A 15,447-nucleotide genomic window follows, 5' to 3' on the forward strand; every position below is an offset into this window, starting at 1 on the left:
TGAGCCACCATGTGGTTGCTGGGAATTGAACCAGGATCTCAGGAAGAGCAGCCAGTGCTCTTAACCACTGAGCCATTTCTCCAGTCCAATAACTGGACTATCAAATAAATTTCTATTAGAAATAACTTCTATCTAGTAAATTTTACCATAGTTATAGGTCAAACTTTGCAAGGCAGTACTTTTTATGTCTATGGACTTTTAGAGAAGTGCTAAGGAAATTTTCTTTTTATGAGATAATTTAGTCTGTGGGAACTGTCTTGTTCTGTGAAGAAGTCTGAAGAAGTCTTTTTTCTTTTTTTTCCTGGAAAACTCTAGAATGTTGAGTTTGCACACTAAGTTAACACTGAAATGAGACAATGAGAAACTTGAATTTCTTTCAAAGTTCAGTAGCATGCCTTTAATCCCAGTACTCAAAAGCCAGAGGCAGGTGGATCTCTTGTGAGTTTGTGGCCAGCCTGATTTATTTAGTGAGTTCTAGGACAGCCAGGGCTTTATTCAGAGAAACCCTATTTTGGAAGCCAAGCCTGTCCCCCGAGAGAGAGAGAGAGAGAGAGAGAGAGAGAGAGAGAGAGAGAGAGAGAGAGAGAGAGAGAGAGAGCCCCACCCCCATCAAAGTTTAGTACAGAATGTCTGTGATCTGTAATGTAGTGAGTCTTTCTATTTTTTAAACAGAAAAGAGCTGGAAATCCTCCTGTAATGAAGGAGAGTCCTCGTCTACCTCTTATGTACATCAGAGGTCACCTGGTGGTCCCACCAAATTGATAGAGATCATCTCAGACTGCAACTGGGAAGAAGATCGAAACAAGATCTTGAGCATTTTGTCTCAGCACATCAATAGCAACATGCCACAGTCACTTAAGGTGGGCAGCTTCATCATTGAGTTGGCTTCTCAGCGGAAGTGTCGGGGTGAGAAGACCCCTCCTGTTTATTCTTCTCGTGTGAAAATCTCTATGCCATCAAGTCAAGACCAAGATGATATGGCTGAGAAATCTGGATCAGAGACTCCTGATGGTCCATTGTCCCCTGGGAAAATGGATGATATCTCTCCTGTGCAGACAGATGCCCTGGATTCAGTGAGGGAGAGATTACATGGAGGCAAAGGTTTGCCTTTTTATGCAGGGCTTTCTCCTTCGGGGAAGCTTGTGGCCTATAAACGTAAACCCAGTTCAACTACATCTGGGCTTATCCAGGTGAGAATTATATTTAATCTGGGCATAGTACCTTTTTATACTTAGCTAACATCATGATTTTTTTTTAACACTCAAGCCCTTTGTTGACCTTAGGTCATATTTCTTCAATTTTTTCTGAGAACTGGGTAATAAAAACCATTATTATTTCTTATTATGATAAATGTAGGTTAGATGAATACATAAGGCAAACTACTGTCATATGGAGCCTTACATTAGCTTATGGTTTTCTTTCTATTCTTTTTATAAACTTACTGCATGGGCTCTAGTGAGCCATACTAAGCAGACAGACATTTAACGTGGGTCTTAGAATATCTTACTGGCATAAAGTTGTCAAAACAGAAATGTATAGATGACTAGGTATGATAAAAATAGGTTATTGTTGTTAGTCGAGTGGTCCCAGCACTCAGGAGGCAGAGGCAGGTGGATCTCCTGAGTTCTAGACACCTGCAGTGTGAAACTTTTTCTTTAAAAAAAAGAAAACCAACCAACCAAAGATAGGTACTATATGTGGGTAATAATAGGGAGTGGAGTTGCTTATTTTCGTTTGCTTGTTTTAGAGTAATGGGTTGAACCTAGGTACTACCGCAGGAAAAAATTTAATTTAGTAAGATGTTATTCAAACACATAGGTTTGTTGTTGTTGTTGTTTGTAAGTAAACTATAGTTACTTTTTTTTCTTTTATTTGAAATTTTGTGAGCTTACTCTTTGCTGTTAGTAAGTTAAGGAGTAAACTGGCTTGTAAAATATTCTCTGGAGAAAGAAGTTCTGAATTAAATGTTAGTTATATGCAGGGATAGTGGCACGCCTTTAATCTCAGCACTCAGAAGGCAGAGGCAGGCAGATTTCTGAGGTCATGGCTAGCTTGGTCTACAAAGTAAGTTTTAGGATAGCTTTGGCTACACAGAGGAACTCTGTCTTGAAAAGAAACAAAGTCAACAATTGTATAACTTGAATTGGTAGTCAGTTTGTAGTACATGTTGAACATTCTTAATCCCTATATCTAAATTTGAAATTATGATCATCAGCAAATAGAAAATTCCACAACTGCCTTCTTATAATGGGTTATAGTCAAAATGCAAGCACACTAAACACTGTTATGTAAAGTTACCTATGGTCCTTATGTATATATAATTGTATATGACCTAAGTAACTTTTGTGCTTTGACTTGGATCTTGTCTCCAAGACAGTTTATTATATATATATATATCTGAGAATCTGAAATGCTTCTTTTTTAATCCCAGGAATTCGGGATAAGGAATGCTCAACCAGTATAGACTTTAGGGAAGATAATAAATAATTTTCAATAAAAGAATCTATACAACTAAAAAAACTAGTATTGTTTACTTTTGGATGAAAAAAATCTTTTTCTTTTTGATATCAAATTTGAGGGATTGAAGTTGCCAATTTTCCTGAGAATAATTAAAATTAAGTAGCAAAGAATAATTTTGGTTTTTGGATGGGTTGCTTTAGATAGTTTCTTTACTGTTTCCCTATAAATTTGAAGAGTAGATGGCTCCATTTTCTATCTGCTACTTGTAGATAAATGATGAGGAGACAGAAAAGGTTATGTTCTCCAAATGTCATCCGGTAGTATATGACTAGAAAACAGGAGTGAGAAACTATGGAGGCTTCTGTGATCTCTTAAAACAGACACACATTCTAAAACGAGCAGTTATCAACTCAGGCATCACCAAAAAAAAAAAAAAAAAAGTACACCTCATTTGTTCACTTCATTCTGACCATTTAGTGACTATGTCTAGAAATATTCAGAGTTTGTGCCAACATTTTATTTTTAGCATGTTCTGTTTATAATATCTTTAGAGTTGCCCCTTTTGAAAACCAAAAACTGGGGCAACAGATAGGACTTTGCAGTTATAAGAACTGGCTGTTCTATCAGAGGACCCTGGTTCAATGGTCAGCACTTAGAATGGTGGCTCACAGTGGTCTGTAATTCCAATGTCCCCTTCTGGCCTCTGTGGGCATTAAGCATGTACATGCACAGGCAAACACTCATACTCATAAAATAAAGATAAAATCTTATAAAAAGAAAAGCAAAAACTGGCGTGACTTAATAGCTTAGGTTATTATAGCAGTCAGTGTCCTGTAACTTGAAAAGCAGATTATGCTTCTTTAAGACGTGAAGGATACTTAAAAAGACCCTGCATGACAGCTTTTAAACTTCACAGTCTCAATCTGTGGATCATGGTTACTCTTTTTATTGAAGATTCATTAATAACCACAGTTTCTTACAATTAGATGGATTGTTGGATGCAGTTAAGTCTTTTCCATATCTATCATGCAGAAATGAGTTTACTTTCTAAGATTCTCTATTTCCAGCCTATAAATGAGGTTCAAGTTAGTTCAGATACCAGATGATACCATCCAGTTACTGAGATTATCCTGAATAGAAAAGCTTCACTTCTTTCTCCCCTTTACATCTAAATCATAGACTTTAAAACACCGTATAAAAATGAAACCCTGTCAAGGGAGATGAGTTAGCAAGAGAATTTTATCTTTACAGAATTTCTCTTTGCCACTTGTTTCAGGTTAATGGTAAGAGTTACCCGCAGGCTAAGTTGCTATTGGGACAGATGGGGGCATTGCATCCAGCCAATAGGCTAGCTGCTTATATCACAGGCAGGTTGCGACCCTCAGTCCTGGACCTCTCAACCCTCAGTACTGTCATCTCCAAGGTAGCATCCAATGCCAAGGTGGCTGCATCCAGGAAACCACGCACCCTGTTGCCTTCAACATCCAATTCCAAAATGGCATCCTCTGGCTCAACAACAAATCGTGCTGGGAAGAATCCGAAGGCATTTGTTCCAGCAAAAAGGCCAATTGGTAAGTAAAAGAATACATATAGTTTGGAAAGGCCTGTAATTTGATGTTGGCCAGTGAATACAATATGAATGTTATAAAAGTAGCAAAATACAAAATTTGGTGTTATAATTAATGCTCTTATTTAAATATTTAAAAATAATTCTTCTGATGACCTATGATAGCTGATGAATTAAATTTTAGTTTTACAGTCAAAAGACTTTGAGACTATATTAACATAGTCTCAAAGGTTTTGCTTTAAAATATTTTCTTTATCTTTCCTGTGGTGGTTGAGGTTTTTAATACCAGTCATATGCATATTCCTTGTACTTACAAATCTAAGAAGCTAACAAGAGCTAGTAGAATGGGTTAGTATAGGCTAAAAACAAAACGCTCTTGTAAAAAAATTTTTTAAAATAATGCAGTGTTATATAAATTTCTGTCTTGTGTATGAAAACTTCTTTTGCCTAACATTTTAGTGTACAGTCTGTATTAAATTGCCTTCTTGAAACATTTAGTTGAAAGTTAGACTATTAGTGTAAGAAATTCCTCTTTTGTTTCAAATACCTTTAGGAATGTTAAGGTGTCAGTTTGTCATCATTTTTATTCTTCTAACAGGAAATTGAAATATATGGCTGAAGGCTGGAGTACAGATAGAGGATGGGCAGTTAGTGCTTTAAAGAGAACCTACTTATGCCTCTTTAGAATGCAGCTTTAATTAGAATTTAAAACAATAAAACAGTCTTACTCTGCTTTTAGAAATGTGTTTATATTTTTAAAAATATATAGTACTTAACTATTTTGTAAAAGGAGCTGCTGAGACAGGAGGGAAATGTTTGGAACATACTTTAAATTTTCAATGGGGAAAGTAAGGGTATGTGTTGGGAATCTTGTCCTTCCCTTTTTCATCTGTTTTAGGTGATAGGTTTAGTAACTGTTGCTTTGTGTGTGTTTTGTGACATAGTTTCTATGTGGCCTTGACTGTCCTGAAACTTGTTATTGTAGACCAGGCTGACCTCAAACTCACAGAGATATGCCTTCCTCTGCCTCCTTAGTGCTGGGATTAAATGCATGATTCGCTATGCCCAGCTTGCTCTCATTTTTTTTAAAGTGTCCTAAGAATTTAGATATATTGTGTAGCCTAAAGAAGTTAAGTCTGAGCATTCAACTTTAATTCTTTACATTATTATTATAAAATTAGAATTATAGCCGGGCAGTGATGTCACATGCCTTTAATCCCAGCACTCAGAAGTTGGGGGCAGATAGATCTCTTGAGTTTAAGTGCAGCTTGGTCTACCAGAGTGATTTCCAGGACATCCAGGCTTGTAGAGAGAAACCCTGCCTCAGAAAACAAACAACCAAAAAATAGAATTTTAAAGCTTTGATAGTGGAGGATAGTGTCTGTTTTTTGTTTGTTTGTTTGTTTGTTTGTTTGTTGGGTAGTAATTGGTTCTTATAGTAGGTGGGTTGTTCCTTTAAGAAATTGACCCAGTGGGCACAAGTAATACTATGAGCGCGATCACTTAGTAGGAGGGCATAGTGAGAGAATGAAGATTTTTGACCTGCAAATTTTTATTTGCAGCAGCGCGGCCCTCTCCTGGTGGTGTGTTCACACAGTTTGTGATGAGCAAAGTTGGTGCCTTACAGCAGAAGATACCTGGAGTTCGCACACCTCAACCCCTTACAGGGCCACAGAAGTTCAGTATCAGGCCTTCTCCAGTAATGGTCGTCACACCTGTGGTTTCTTCTGAGCAAGTTCAGGTGTGCAGCACTGCAACTGCTGCTGCCACTACTTCCCCTCAAATGTTTCTAGAAAATGTTACTGCTGTGCCATCTCTGACTGCTAATTCTGATATGGGAGCTAAAGAAGCTACTTATTCTTCTAGTGCCTCCACTGCTGGGGTTGTTGAGATTTCTGAAAGTAATAACACTACCCCTGTAACATCTACCCAGTCTACAGCCACTGTGAACCTTACCAAAACTACTGGGATAACTACTAGCCCCGTGGCTTCAGTTTCGTTTCCTAAACCATTGGTAGCATCTCCAACCATAACTCTTCCTGTTGCTTCCACTGCCTCCACCTCCATAGTTGTGGTGACTACAGCTTCATCTTCCTCCGTGGTGACCACACCTACTTCATCATTGAGTTCTGTACCTATTATACTCTCAGGAATTAATGGAAGTCCACCAGTGAGCCAGAGACCAGGTAAGGACTGGTTCTTTTCAGCCCCTTTATTATAAATAAAGCTCCTTAATAGAATTTTCCAGATGTAATAAAATTAAGAGTTTCTAGTCATTTGTAAATATGTTGGGCTGCATTCATAGCTATCTTGAGATGCATGCAGGCCACAATTTAGATATGGCCAAGTACATTTTAGAGTTTCAGCCATAGTATGACATGTTTACATTCCTAAAACTTTTAAATTCTACAAAACCAAACCCTAAAATTAACAGAACTTATGGCTAGTTGTAGGATTACGAATGACCACTGTCTATATAGTTCTATAGCCAGATTCCTGAGTAAAGGGACCAACTGTCTTCAAGAGATTATCTGATTGATAGGTTAATAGGACTGAAGTTTAATCTAGGGAATACTAAAACTAGAAAACAAAGTGGAAATGATAGCTGAAGGACGCTGAATGATGTAAATATGACCAGAGCTCTGAGCCATTAAAATAGCCATTAAAGTGACATGGGAGGAAGTGCAAATTGCTGTACTATGAGAGAGCTAAGATTACACATCTCTAAGGAGGGAATTTTAAACATAACTGCTGGGTCAGTTACTTTTTTCTTTTCCCCCTCTCTCCTTCCTTCCCTTTCTAAGAAAATGTTTCTGCATTTATAAGAAAATATACAGCAGTGACATTTTCTAAAATGGTATACTTTTTTTGGTGGTTTTATAAATTTTTATTTTATGTATATAGTATTTTGCCTGTTTGTGTATCTCTGGAGGCCGGCTGGCCTGCCTGCCTGCCTTTCTAAAAGAAGGTATCATATTTATTCCTAGCTCTCATTATTATACTTAGTTGATAAAATAATCTGGCCAAAAAAAGCAAGTAATAGAGGGTTTATTTGGGCAGATGATTTTAAGGGTGTACAGTCCTTTGTGGTCAGGAAAGTCTATGGCAACAGGAGTATTGAGTCACTGTGTCACTGTGTGTTTGGAATTTAATGCTTTTTATACTATTTAGGACCTGAACCTGTGGAATGGTGTGTCATCCACATTCATGATGAATTTACCTTCCTTGGCTAAACTTCCCTAAGGAACAGCTTCACAGACATGGCCATAGGCTGTTATCCCAGGTGTTTCTAAATCCCATCAAGTTGACAATCCACATGAACTGACACAGATATATCTAATAAAAGATAAGGAGACACATTTCTATGTTTAGTACTTAAACATTTTGTATTCATCAACTTTTTAAATAAATTAAAGTTTTTTTTTTCCTTTTTTTAAAAATTTATTTTAGCCTGGCAGTGGTGGTGTAGACCTTTATCTCTGAGTTTGAGGCCACCCTGGTCTGCATAGTGACTTCAGGACGCCAGTGCTACATACACTGAGAAATTCTGTCTCAAAAAAATAAAAAAGAGCGGGCGGTGGTGGCACACACCTATAATCCCAGCACTCTGGGAGGCAGAGGCAGGCGGATTTCTGCATTTGAGGCCAGCCTGTTCTACAGAGTGAGTTCCAGGACAACCAGGGCTTTACAGAGAAACCCTGTCTCGAAAAAAACCAAGTCCAAAAAAACAAAAATAAATTAAAAAAATAAAAGTTGCTTTAATTTTATATGAGTGTTACCTGCATATATGCAAGTACACAGGGACCAGAAGAAGTTATCAGATCCCTGAGAATGAAAGTTATAGACAACTGGTTTTGAGACCTGGGTCCTCTGGAAGAGAAGCCAGTGTTCTTGAACACTGAGCCATCTCACTAGCCCCCAATTTAAGTTGGATTAGATTAAAAGAATTTAGAGTAATATAATTATTTATTTTGATACATTTTATTTTGTTTGTCTTGTTGAGACAGGGCTTTTCTTTGTAACAGAGTTCTGGATATCCTGGACTTGCTTTTTAGACCAGGCTGGCCTCAAACTTGACAGAGACTTGCCTGCCTCTGCCTCCTGAGTGCTAGGATTAATGGCATGTACCATCATACCAGCTTGTTTTGATAGTTTTTAAATAAATTTTTACTTTATGTATATATTTGATGTATTTGTGTATGTTTGTGGACTGCATACTTGCAGTGCCCTCAGAACTCAAAAGAGGGCATGGGATCCTCTGAACCCAGTCTTCTGCAAAAGGATAAGTGCTGAGCTGTCCCTCCAGCTCCTAATTTTTTATATTTAAATGCAACTACCTCTAGAAGAGCAGCCAGTGCTCTACTGAATTTTTTTTTTTGGGGGGGGGGGGGTCCGAGACAGGGTTTCTCTGTGTAGCCCTGGCTGTCCTGGAAACAGCAACCAGTGCTCTAAACATGAGTTTCTTTGGCCACTATGTACATGTTTTTTGAAAAGTGTGTTTGTCTGTCTGTCTCCCTTTATGTTTATGTCTTTGGAGGGTAGGAGGGACTTTAGAATCCCTGGATTTGGAATTGAAGGCAGTTTTTCTGAGCTTCCCAACATGACTTTCAGGAACTCCTGTCTTCTACAAAAGCAGCAATTTCTGAGCCACCTCTCCAGCCCCGAGTTGCATATTTTTGTTCAAATTGCATAGTATTATTTTCGCGGGTAATAAATTGGCAAACTTAACATTTTATTGCTAATATTAGATAAGTGTACTAATTAGATCAGTTTTGCTTGTACTTACTTTTGAGTGTACCTATTTGCTTGTACTTACTTTTGAGATACCTATTTCTTTATCCCAGAACCAACACTAAAATATTTTCCCATTTTGTATTTCCAGATAGCTCTTCTAAACAATAAACCTCATTTATTTTATTATTAATGGTTTGAAATGTCTTTGTTGTTATTGTTGTTTTTCAAGACAGGATTTTTTTCTGAGTAGCCCTGGCTGCCCTGGAATTTGCTCTGTAGACCAGGTTGGCCTCAAACTCATATCATTCTGCTTCTGGCTCAACTTCTACCCAGCTTGATGTGTCTTTTAATTCACATTTTCTTAATTTTTTAAACCTTTTTTGCTTATCTCTAACTGGGCTTTATTTCTCTACTTCTTTGACACCTCTTAGTTTCATGCCACTTAACTAGGAGTTTTTTGTTTTGAGATTATTTCCATAAATGCTTAAATGTCCTTTGTAATTTTTTAAAAAGATTTGTTTTAATTTTATGTGTATAGGTATTGTGTTTGCGTGTGTCTGTGTCACATGTGTGCAATGCCTACAGAAGCCAGAACAGAGCATCATGGTCCCTGGAACTAGAGTTATAGCCAGAATATAGCCAGAATAGAGAATATGCCTTCCATATTCTGGGATTAAAAGTGTGGCTCCCCACTGGCAAACATGTGATGACGTCAACGAGCCAAGGCATTTTCTTTTCAGTTTGAAGCCAAGCTGTTTTCCATATTGAGTTCCAGGATAGTCAGGGCAATATAGAGAGATCTTGTCTCAAAAAATAAAACAAATTATAGATTATTCTTAGCTATAAAAGGTATACTATAAAGTGAAAGAATTTCACTAACTTTATAATTTAAGTAAGATGTTACTTACAGCATTTATGTCATTATTTTTACCCATGTATTTTTAAAAATAAATTTTTATAGCAGCCTCTCATTTTTCTGTTTTCTAGAAAATTCCCCTCAAATTCCAGTGACTACTGCACAGATCTCTCCTAACAACGTGAAACGTACTGGACCTCGATTGTTGTTGATTCCAGTGCAACAGGGTTCGCCTACGCTTAGACCAATCCAAAACCCACAGCTTCAGGGACAGCGGATGGTCTTGCAACCTGTAAGGGGTCCAAGTGGAATGAACCTATTCAGGCATCCCAATGGACAGATTGTCCAACTCCTACCTTTACATCAGATTCGAGGCTCTAATACCCAGCCCAGCTTACAGCCTGTGGTATTTCGGAACCCAGGTATAAAGTTAGAGATCTTTCTGATGAGTTTTGTTCTTAAATCACTTGACTATATGATGTGTTTGGTATGCCAGAATTTTTTTCTTTCTCAGTCTCCTAAAATGGGAGACATACCTTGAAAGACTTGATGGTATGAGCAGTGGTGATTTAAGTTCTTTCTTTTTCTTACTAGGATCTCTGGTGGGAATCCGACTACCAGCTCCTTGCAAATCTTCAGAGACTCCATCATCTTCTGCTTCATCCTCTGCCTTCTCTGTCATGAGTCCTGTAATTCAGGCTGTTGGGTCTTCTCCAACAGTAAATGTCATTTCTCAGGCACCTTCATTGCTTTCCTCTGGATCTAGTTTTGTCTCTCAGGCTGGTACACTGACTCTGAGGATTTCTCCTCCTGAAACTCAAAATCTGGCAAGTAAAACAGGCTCTGAAAGCAAAATAACACCCAGCACTGGAGGGCAGCCTGTGGGCACTGCTAGCCTCATTCCTCTGCAGTCAGGTAGCTTTGCCTTGTTGCAGCTCCCAGGACAAAAACCTGTCCCTAGCTCTGTTCTTCAGCATGTTGCTTCCCTTCAAATAAAAAAGGAATCTCAGAGTATAGACCACAAAGATGAAACAAACTCTATCAAAAGAGAGGAGGAAACTAAGAAAGCTCTACCATCAAAAGATGAAACTGTAGACCCTGAGGCTAACATAATGAAGCAAAACTCAGGAATTGTTGCCTCAGAAGATACCTTGAATAATTCATTGGATGGTGGGGGTGATCTCTTGGATGAAGAAACCCTGAGGGAAGATGCCAGACCTTATGAATACTCTTACAGCAATGGGTCTCATACAGATGAAGACAAAGATGGTGATGAGGAATCTGGGAACAAGAATCATAATAGTACAAAAGAAAAACAGACTGTTCCAGAAGTTACCGCTGCCTCTGAAAATAATGACATTATAACACTCCAAAATGTCAGAAAAGTACGACCTCAAAGGTGTGTTGAGGTGAAGGTTGAACAGCAGCAGGGATTAGACAATCCAGAGAACCCAGATGATTTTCTAGTCCTCTCTAAGGAGGAAAGTAAATTTGAATTATCAGGGAGCCAAGTTAAGGAACAGCAATCTAACTCACAGGCAGAGGCCAACAAGGATTGTGAAGACTCTCTGGGAAAGGACAAATTTAGAGAGAGATGGAAAAAACACCTAAAGGTCCCCTTAACTCAGAAGTACACTGGAATTTCACAGAACTTTAAGAAAGAGGCAAACATTCAGTTCCTTACAGAAATGAAGCCGGGTCGAGAAAATTCTGAGCAGGATCTCTCGGAATTACTTACAAAAAGTGGAACTATTGAGAGTGGTGGAGTTTTAAAAACTGAAGATGGTTCTTGGAGTGGCATTTCTAGTTCTGCAGCCTTCTCAATTATTCCTAGGAGAGCTACAAAAGGAAGAAGAGGGAGCAGATGTTTTCAGGGTCATTTACTGCTCCCTGGAGAACAGATGAAACCAAAGCAACAGACAAAGGGTGGGAAAAGCAGTGCTGACTTCACAATTTTGGATCTGGAAGATGAGGATGAGGAAGATGAGAATGAGAAAACCGATGACTCTCTTGATGAGATTGTGGATGTTGTCTCTGGCTACCAGAGTGAGGAGGTTGATGTAGAAAAGGTGGTGAGCCCGTTTTTTGTTGTTGACTAAAAACCTCGTGGATTTAAATGATTAGAGATAGCTTTTCTAGAGCATCATGGATACCTAATATATTCATTTGGGTGCCTAGGTTTAGATCATTATTAAATGACTAGTAGTTTAAGGCAACACTTTATGTGTTTTACTCATTACTCTTGTAAAGGTGGCTTGATCCTTTGGAGTATAGATGCTGTAAAGTGCCTACTAAGTTGAATTTTTAAAAAGTCCCACAATCATTTGATCACGGTGGTTTCTTTCACATTGTCTGTGATGTGATTGACACTTACTTGATACAAATAAGCAATGAAAGTATGCCTTTAAAAAGTAGAGGAGAAGGAGTTTGTCTGCATTTAGAGGAAAAAAATTTTTTTTGGAGAAAAACTGCAAAATTCCACCTAATACTTTGTTTAATCTTACCTGAAAGTTGCTTTGTATCTTTTAGTATTGTGTTGGAACTATAAATTCTTTATTTTTTCTATATATTTTTTTATATATTCTAGACTTCGATCATTTTTTTTACAATGTAACCTTTAAGTTTTATGTTTTAATTTTATTGAGATATATAGGGCAAGAGTTAGATTACATTTTTTTTTCTATAAAGGGGCCAAATAGTAAACATTTTACACATTGTAGGTTAAATAATTCTATTGCTGTGGTAGTATGGAAGCAACCATAAACATGTTAGTAAAAGAATCAGTCTATATTCCAATAAAATTACAAAATAGATGGTGGGCTCTGGGTTCCTAACCACTAGCATAGGGTCAGATATAAAACAGCTCATAGACAGCTGCTTCAGGAAGCACAGAAATTAAATTGTCAACTCTCTTCAGGAACAAATGATAGACGCTTTTGTACCAATTATATTTTAGAATCTCTCTTTCTTGAGATATGTTTAGCTCCTATATCAACTGCTATTTCTTGTTAATAACTAATTGCTTTATCAATTGCAACAAAAAGGTAGCAGTTTAAAATAGCTGAGCATGGTGGTGCGAACCTTTAATCCTGTCAGATCTTTTGATTTTGAGGCTGGTCTGATCAACATTGAGAACCTGTCTCAAAAAGAGTCCTCAAAAAAACCCTCTTTATAATACGTTTTAACCTTGTATTATACCTGTGCCTCAGTTGTTTGACTTAAAAGGAAGGATACAGCGCTAACATTGGATAATTTATATATGCATTTGTCTTATACTGTAGGCTAATCCTTTTCAGGGACATAAAGCAAAGAATATGGAGTTTGTATGATTGTATTACACAACTTACTGTACTTTTATCGTCTCCTTTTTTGTAGTCAGAGTTTAAACATTACATCAAAAAACAAACAAAAACAAAACAGTCCAACTTTAAAACTAGTGAGGACTTTAATGATCAGTGAAACTGCTTTTGCAGAGCCTATGGAATGCCTTAATCTTACAAGGGCTCTTGCTTGAATATACTGATCTTGACTTCTAAAAAAAAATACAAAACGTTATGTGAATGGTCTCTAAAATATAAATTCTGTATCATGTTTGCATGCATGTTCCATGCCAAAATTATCTTTACACTTATTGCTAGACTTGTATTTGAATTATAGGAGGAAATTTGTGAATAACCATTTGTCTTCTCTTGAGATTATTGGGTACAATTTACAGAGTCTGCAGTTAAGATCATACAATAGATGGGTGTAGGACACAGGCCTATAATGAGGAGGGAGGTAGAGGCAAGAGAATTGCAGGAGGCTTGAGCTGTCCTGGAATACATAACATACCCCATGTCATACATCTGTGAAGTAGGCATACATACACTTTTCAGTTCAGGTATTATAAATCAAACCTACATTAGTAACTTTAGAGTCTATTCATTTTTCTTTCTTAGGGTTAATTATATACTTTGTCTAAAAATTTTTTTTAAAGATTTATCTATTATATGTAAGTACACTGTAGCTGTCTTCAGACACTTTTTTCTTCTAGCTCCAGGCCTGCTCGCTCTCTGTAACTGTCTTCAGACACCCCAGAAGAGGGCATCAGATCTCATTACAGATAGTTGTGAGCCATGATGTGGTTGCTGGGATTTGAACTCAGGATCTTTGGATGAGCAGTGGGCACTATTAACCACTGAGCCATCTCTCCAGCTGTACTTTGTCTAAATTTAATGTATATCGCTTAAATTATGCTTGAAGTGGGAACCATAAATGATAGCTTGTATTTAAGCCTTATGGAGCCTTTAATTTGGGGTCTTTTTATCTAAAATTATAAACATGAGAGTTTTAGTTAGGTGATTGGGATACCTCTTGTTAAATTATGCCTCGAAAGTACAATGCGCATATATATATATATATGTACAAGTAGCATAATGAACGCTACTTATAAGGTGGACTTGGAAATCCCACATCACACAAGCAACTTTGTAAATGTATTCAGTGAATTTCTAGGATCAGTGCTGCATGTTTACTCAGTTGCTTCTGTTTATGGTATTGTAAGGAACTACACTTGATTACTTTTGAAAACTGAAATTCTTCAAAAGCTTTTATTCTGTGGAGTTGTATCCCATTTCCATGTCTGCCTTATATTAATGTGTATTGATTTATGGGCATTTGATCAGATAATAGTTATTAAGTTCTGTTAAAACAGAATTTTTTGCAGGGTTGACATTGAACCCAGGGCCTCAGCATATATGATCAAGATTTTTTTTTTAAAAGCCTTAAAGCATCATACCTGAATGTTTTCCTCTAGAAATAACATCAAAGCATCAAAAATAGCCTGCCTATAGAAACTTTGTCCAGCCTAAGGCTAATTGTACCTCTTTAATATACATCCATGACTTAATGTAGTTATTGATATTAACTCTAATCATGTTGATTTTCTGATTTAATTTCTTTGTGTGATTAACAAACTTAGCAATATTAGTACTCAGGGTAGATCACTATTTGAAACTAGTTGGTTTAATAAGGGAGCATGTGATTGAAAAGTTTAGGTATATGCTTCTCCCAACACATTATTTACTGTCCTAATGATCTATTTCAGAATAACTATGTAGACTATATTGAGGATGATGAGCAGGTGGATGTTGAGACAATAGAAGAGCTCTCAGAGGAAATTAACTTTACCTACAAGAAGACTACAGCAACTCACACACAGTGCTTCAAACAGCAGTAAGTCATATTTACCTTTGGGTTGTTCAGAAACAGAAATAAGACCAAACACTTTGTTTAAAAGCTCTAGGTAACAGACCCAATTCCATTATTTCTTTAGGGATTGTTGATTTGTTTCCTGTTTTTCTTTTCTCCTAGGTAGTATAGATGAGGCTTTGAAATGAGGAATTTATTTGCTTTGGCCTTTGCTAACAAGTAGTATATAAATACAAGTAAAACGCTTTTAGAGACTAGTACTCTTGTGTTAAAATACTAGTTTTGGCTATAGTACCTGGGAGGCAGAGGTAGAAACAGGCAGTTTCTTTGAGTTTGAGGCCAGACTGGTCTATATAGTGAGTTCTAGGCCAACTAGAGCTGTATAGTGAGATCCTGTCTAAAATAATAAGTAAAATGAAATGCTAGTTTTGATAGTTTAAGTAATCTTGGACAAGTTTATAATTTCTTTGAACCAGAATGCTCCCCATTTGGAGTATAAGATGAAATAATATAAATATTGTCCATAATAGCTAATAAGATCTGACTATTCAACAAAAGTTGGTTCCTTTATATTTCAGTTAAAAAGCATTAAGATTATAAATGTAATTATTGTACTAGCTGTAGGTGAAGTACAAGTATG

The 15,447-nt window shown here is 37.0% G+C and overlaps 1 protein-coding gene across 11 annotated transcripts in view; it reads left to right on the top strand.

Moving 5' to 3' along the window:
• The window catches only part of Mga (MAX dimerization protein MGA), an 81,220-nt gene that overhangs the window by 50,728 nt on the left and 15,045 nt on the right, over window positions 1–15,447 (top strand). For 5 of the 11 annotated variants that reach the window (XM_052183293.1, XM_052183291.1, XM_052183290.1 and 2 more), the window contains exons 13-18: window positions 673–1,190; window positions 3,737–4,031; window positions 5,590–6,213; window positions 9,749–10,039; window positions 10,212–11,686; window positions 14,704–14,831. In XM_052183293.1, the coding sequence (XP_052039253.1) occupies window positions 673–1,190; window positions 3,737–4,031; window positions 5,590–6,213; window positions 9,749–10,039; window positions 10,212–11,686; window positions 14,704–14,831 (3,331 nt within the window). Of the gene's footprint in view, window positions 1–672; window positions 1,191–3,736; window positions 4,032–5,589; window positions 6,214–9,748; window positions 10,040–10,211; window positions 11,687–14,703; window positions 14,832–15,447 lie in introns of those variants that run through there. The other 6 variants (XM_052183296.1, XM_052183297.1, XM_052183298.1 and 3 more) reach the window with 6 other exon arrangements.

Source organism: Apodemus sylvaticus, chromosome 5 (genome assembly GCF_947179515.1).
Source record: "Apodemus sylvaticus chromosome 5, mApoSyl1.1, whole genome shotgun sequence".
Lineage (NCBI taxonomy): Eukaryota > Metazoa > Chordata > Mammalia > Rodentia > Muridae > Apodemus > Apodemus sylvaticus.